We start from the raw sequence: 5,792 nt of genomic DNA on the forward strand, positions 1-5,792 counted from the left end.
AGATAGATAGATAGAGAGGGGCGAGAAAAACGTCGATTACCCTTTCTACACTTAGTTACTCTTCCGTAAAATGTCCTTTTCAATTCGCTCATCTAATTTTCGGCGCTGAGAAGGGAACCCCACACATGCCCAGTGCCAGCGCGGGGGAGAGAATGGGCGGCGAGCTGCAGAGGAACTGATAACAAGCGGCCAAAGGATGATGGGAGGGGAGCTGTGCATGGAAGCGACGAGCCTGCAAAGCGGAAAGGGAAAAAGTAGCGACATGCACGCAAGTGTCTGTTCGACTGTGTAGAATACTTCTTAAGCGGTTTTTCCAAAACTGCGGCTCGACATTCTACACGAGCGTCGCGGGACCCAGGGGAGGCAGCTACTTGGCGTGTTTCCACGCACGGGGAGGACCACACCACGGCAATAGCCAATCAGGCACTATAACTGAAATGGGAAGAACCCCTCGAAGGGAAATTCAGCTTAAGGCGAAGACGTAGAAGGGGTAAAAAAAAAAAAAAAAAAAAAAGGCCGTCCCAGAAGCGGAAACAAAACAGGAAGGAGAAATTTCACACACAGGAGGGGCAAATAAAACGGGGGCAGTGTGCACAGCAAGGAGGACACGGCACCGAGGGAATAGGTTCCCACGTGCTGAGTGATCAGTGGTAAAAAGAGGGGTTCCTCGTTACACACGCACGCACACACACATACATGAATGTACTTCTACCCTTAGGAGCTTAAAATGAAAGTCGCGCGGGGAGGCTTTCCCCCGCAGAGGCTCCACGTACGCATCGAATGAGGAGTCTCTCTATGGTTGTGGCCTATTTTTTTTTTTTTTATCTTCGCGCTCGTTGGGGGTGCACACCACTTGGGGAAGTGACCCCAGGGAGGCACCAACGGGGTAACCTCCATTTGGCTGCCTTCCCCATATTTGGCTGCGTTCCCCGTGTTGGCTGCCTTCCCCATATTTGGCTGCGTTCCCCGTGTTGGCTGCGTTCACCCAGTTTGGCTGCGTTCCCCGTGTTGGCTGCTCCCCCGTGTTGGCTGCTCCCCCGTGTTGGTTGCCCCCCCCGATGGAGAGCCTAAGAATACTCGTGCTGGGAGACGTGGGCGTGGGGAAGAGCTCCTTCCTCAAGCTGATAACGGAGAGGTTCTCCGAAATATACCCAATTAATTTCTTCGACTATTATATGCACCTAGAGGAGGAAGAGACGAAGAAAAAATTTGTAAGTGCCAAAGATTTAGCAGAAAATAATTGTAAAACGAAGAGAGTCCAGGCCTTGGTGGAGTCCATGTTCTTTCAAGCTAAAAAAAATTTCCTCGAATTTATTGAGTGTAAAATGAGTAGTCATAATTTTTTTTGCCAAGAAAGACACAAATATACGTACGGCTTTGAAATTTTTACATTTCTGTGGTATATGGATAAGGCATATAACAACAACAAATTTGAGAAAAGCATCCCCCTGAACATAAGGCAAAGTGGGGGACACTTGAATGACATGCTGGCTGTTCGTGGAGAGGAAGAGAAGGCACTTCTCGTGGAGTTCCTCGAAATAGGAGGTATCCAAACCTACTCCTGTATTCGAAATATTTTTTACCAAAAGCATGATGGAATTTTACTTGTTTATGACTCCTCAAATAATAGGTCATATCACAATTTAGCAAAATGGGTATACGAAGTGTATGAGAACACGAAGCCTCCATCGGACGTGTTTTGCTCCGCTGAAAGAGGTCGAAATAAGTTTTGGAACCTGTTTAAGGGTATCGGAACGAAGGAGGACAACAAGGGGGAGGAGGATGGCCACTCGGGAAGGGGGACACCGAAGGATTGTTGTGACCCTGGGGGGTACATGGGCATGCGCGACTTGCACAAGCAGAGAAAAAACGGCACTTACGCGGAGCGCAGCGCGAACTGCAACGCGAAGTACAACGCGAAGTACAACGCGGATAGTTATACCAGTCGGCATGCCAGACGGTGTGCCAGTCGCTACCCCGATGGCTGTGCTTCTCACCGCGAGAGACAACTTGATGAAGACCCCTTCGCCTCCGATGACGACTCGGACATCGAAAAGGGACACGCCAAAAAGGGGGACCAAATTCTGAAGGGAGAAATACCTATAGCCTGCATAGCCACCAAGATCGACAAAAAGAACGCCAAAGAAAAACCAGCCTCCGTGAAAACGCCCGAAACTTCCATTTTTTACAAATTTTTTTTCCCAGACTTTTCTGTCAACGCGACGAATGAGGCTATTAACGCGAACAAGGATAATTTAAAGAGAAAGAAAGAAATCCTGAAAAAGCTGGAAAAGCATATAACCCAGGCAACAGAAATCAAGGCAAGTTCCATCGATTGTGTCGTTGACATTGAAAAATTTGTGCACTTCCTCAGGCGCGTTTACGAGAAAAAGTACAACTCGGCTGGGCTGAATGGGTAGCATTCGTTGTGATATAATAAGATCAGGGTGAATTGCGCCGCGTTCTTGACGTAACCGCCATGGTGCATCGCGTGTGTGCGCGTGGGGGAGTGACCCCCACTAGGTAGCACATCCTAGGTACCAGCCTAGGATATAACATGCTATGCAACAGTGCTTTTTTTTTTTTCCTTTTTTTCTTTTCACAAATCTGTACGCCCTTGCAACCGGTTGCTTGTAATTTTGCTCTATTTTGAGCATTCTTTTGATGACAAAGCAGAAATTAATTTTTTTTTGTTTTTCACAAAAACGCGCATTTTTCTGTACATACAAGGGCAAACAACCTAAAAACACACATTAGTATGTATGTATGTGCGTGTGTGTGTGTGCAACCTTTTAAGGGGACATCCCAGGCAGAAGGGGAACTTTTTAAGCAAGCAAAAAAAATGAGCAAAAAAGTAAGAAAATAAATGAGTAAATACGCACATATGATGATATGCGTACCCCCCAATGTATCTCACAACTTGCGCAGTCAGCGTTAGTCTTCTTCTTCTGCATCTTCTGCATCTCCTGCTTCTTATGCTTCTTGTGCTTCTTTCTTTTTTTTTTTGTAGTCCCCTTTTTTCCGTTCTGTGGCGGTGTTTTTGCGTATGATTTGTTGCCGCCACTTATTCGCGTATCTCCTCCTTCGTCCCACATCTTTGGGCATTTCGTCCCCCTGCGTCCTGCATTTTCCGCGAATCTTCTCGCTCCTTCCCCCAATTTTTAACTTTTTTTCCACATGGTGAACTAGCTTGATTGCCTCATTTACAAAATGAGCTCACCAGGAAAAAGAAAAAAAAAAAACTAGCCATTTTCTACAGCTGTTTGCCCCCATTTGGCACTTTTCCACCTGACCCGTTCATGTTGTTTTTTTTCTTTGCCCACAGTTCGCCTACACTTTACTCACACTTCGCCCACACTTTGCCCACATTTTTTTATCATATTCTTATTATGTTTTTATCTCCTTTTTATTTCCCATTTATTTCCCCCTTATCTCCCTTTATGCTTATTTCATTCTATGGGTTTATCTAGCTGAAATTATGCTCGATGAAAATTTGTCATGTTTGTTAGACGAGAGCGATGACGAGTGCGCCAGAAAAAATGAAGTCAAAAGGAGGAAACAAGAGCTGCGTCAGAAGAGCAGCAGCGTCACCAATGAGAGTGGTGGGGAGTTTTTCCCCACGTCTATCCTAAACTTTAACATTCGCAACATAGGCAATTTGAATAATTTTTTTAAAAACACGAGTGGCGAGTTCGGCATTGTTGCACACTATAAGACCTCGATCCAAGGCACCGCTTCGCGTACGTCGACTTCGCTACCGCCAAGTGGAGAAGCCAATCAAAACGGAAACGCGCTCAACAGGAAAAATGAACAGCTGAGGAAAAATGAACAGCTGAGGAAAAATGAACAGCTAAGGAAAAATTCGAACAGTAAGACTTCTGTGAGTGGGAAAAATGGAACAATCGCAGCAGCGAACGCCGCGAAGGTGGTTGACAACGATGCATGCAGTGAGCGAAATGGAAGGTGCGGTAGCCACTCTTTAAATTACTTCCCACCCCTAGAAATTGAGAAGCAAGAAACTGCGAAAAGGAAAAATCCGGAGGCTTCTTCCCAGGGCACTACTAACATTGTACACGCGCACGCGGGGCAAGCGAAACATGACATTAAGGGCAGCAAGGGTAGCAAGGGTAGCAAGGGCAGCAAGGGCAGCGAGGGCAGCAAGGTAACCGAGGGGAACCCTGGTGTGATGGAAAATGCTATCGAGAGGAATGCTACCCATTTGAGGGAAAACGCAAACGTGCGCAAAGGGGAGGAGGACAAACCGATCGCTCCCTCGACCAACGTGTGCAGAAAGAAGAGGCCCCCAGAAACCAACCTGTACACAGAATTGTTCAAAACAGGAGAAGCGCGAAACGGGGATGCGGTAGAAGAAAAAGTGGCAGTGACCAATAGAGCTGCAAAGAAAAATGAAGAAGGAATACTAAAAAAGCGTAACACAAGGGTAGAAGGAACCAACCTTGCGAGTGCATCCATGCATGGAGAGAAGGAAGTCAAGGGGTCTAATGGAAGAAACTCCAATCGTGTGGTGCGGTTTGTCACCAATGAGGATGGAAAGGAGTTACCACCTCGGATGAGCAGTAAGGACACAATGAAAGGAACCCAAATTGCGAACAAGGCGAAATGGTGTAATAGTAGAAACTCCAGCACCGTACCAGCGATGGGAACAAATTCTACCGCATCGATTTCTTTGTTAAGTGGTGCTCCTAAGTTGAACTCGATAAGATACACCTCGCAGCCATTGGACAGAAGCATAGAAGCAGACCCTCTTGCTCAAAAAAACAAAATCGAAAAAAGGAAAGAGTTAATTTTTTGCTTCTCATTTATAAAATACAACTCTTGGGTGAAGGCGCTGAAAATTTTGAACCTTCCGTTGGATCCCTTCCATTTGAGTATAAACGCGCATAGGTATGTAACAGACAGGGGGGAGGAGCAGCCGGGCCAGGATCAGAGCGAGCACCGGGGTAAGAGTCAGGATCAGACCCAGTATCAGACCCAATATCAGACCCAGTATCAGACCCAGTATCAGACCCAATATCAGAGCCAGGGCCACATGGCGTGCGCACCTAACCCAGACTCGCACGAAGCAGGCACAGCGGGAAGCGGTCAAAGTAGCGCCTCACTGAGCAACACACTGCGGAACACGGCAAGCGAAACGGCTAGCCACACATCCTCCTTCCTGTACACGCACAACATCCACAACATTTTGAGAAACAAAAGATTCGCAAACTACAGAATCGAAAAAATGATGGTGATAGTTAAGAGCATCAGATGCAGGAGTCACGGGTACTTCATAGTAGCCATGGATCCTTCTGGTCAAATGCCAGCATCTATACATAAGGAGGTCGAGAAGGAATACAAAAAACACATAAATATTGGTTCCACGTTAATTCTAAAAGACGTCACTGTGTTCGAAACGATTGATAATTTCCCCTACCTGATAATAACGCTACGAAGCCTCGTGCGGGTCATCCGGGCGGAGGAAACGAGTTACGCTGCGAAGGAGGACATCCTCAAGAGCATTCACGGGGGAACGCGCCGCAAGGCGTGAATGGCGCCACTTTGCCGTTAGTGGGCAGCGTGTGGGCGGCGTGTGGGCGGCGTGTGGGCGGCGTGTGGGCGGCGTGTGGGCGGCGTGTGGGCGGCGTGTGGGCGGCGTGTGGGCGGCGTACGGGCCGCGTACGGGCAGCTTACAGACCACTTCCCAGCCACATCGAAGTCTCCTCCAAACCACGTCTAACCGCATCGAAGTCACGTCCAAGCAATTTTCTAACCACTTCCTTACCACTCCCTTA

General features: G+C 47.5%; 2 protein-coding genes across 2 annotated transcripts; both read left to right on the forward strand.

Annotated features, from left to right (window-relative positions):
• Positions 1-1,233: 1,233 nt before the first annotated feature.
• Positions 1,234-2,418, forward strand: PCYB_114040 (hypothetical protein; the record flags this gene model as incomplete). The annotated part of the gene is made up of 1 exon (XM_004223283.1): positions 1,234-2,418. A coding segment is annotated over exon 1 (1,140 nt), but the record flags the coding sequence as incomplete, so codon positions are not given.
• A 1,060-nt stretch (positions 2,419-3,478) lies between these two features.
• Positions 3,479-5,548, forward strand: PCYB_114050 (hypothetical protein; the record flags this gene model as incomplete). The annotated part of the gene is made up of 2 exons (XM_004223284.1): positions 3,479-3,869; positions 4,002-5,548. The coding sequence occupies 2 exons, from the start codon at positions 3,479-3,481 to the stop codon at positions 5,546-5,548; spliced, it is 1,938 nt and encodes a 645-aa protein (XP_004223332.1).
• Positions 5,549-5,792: the final 244 nt, after the last annotated feature.

Source organism: Plasmodium cynomolgi, chromosome 11 (genome assembly GCF_000321355.1).
Source record: "Plasmodium cynomolgi strain B DNA, chromosome 11, whole genome shotgun sequence".
Taxonomy (NCBI): Eukaryota; Apicomplexa; class Aconoidasida; order Haemosporida; family Plasmodiidae; genus Plasmodium; species Plasmodium cynomolgi.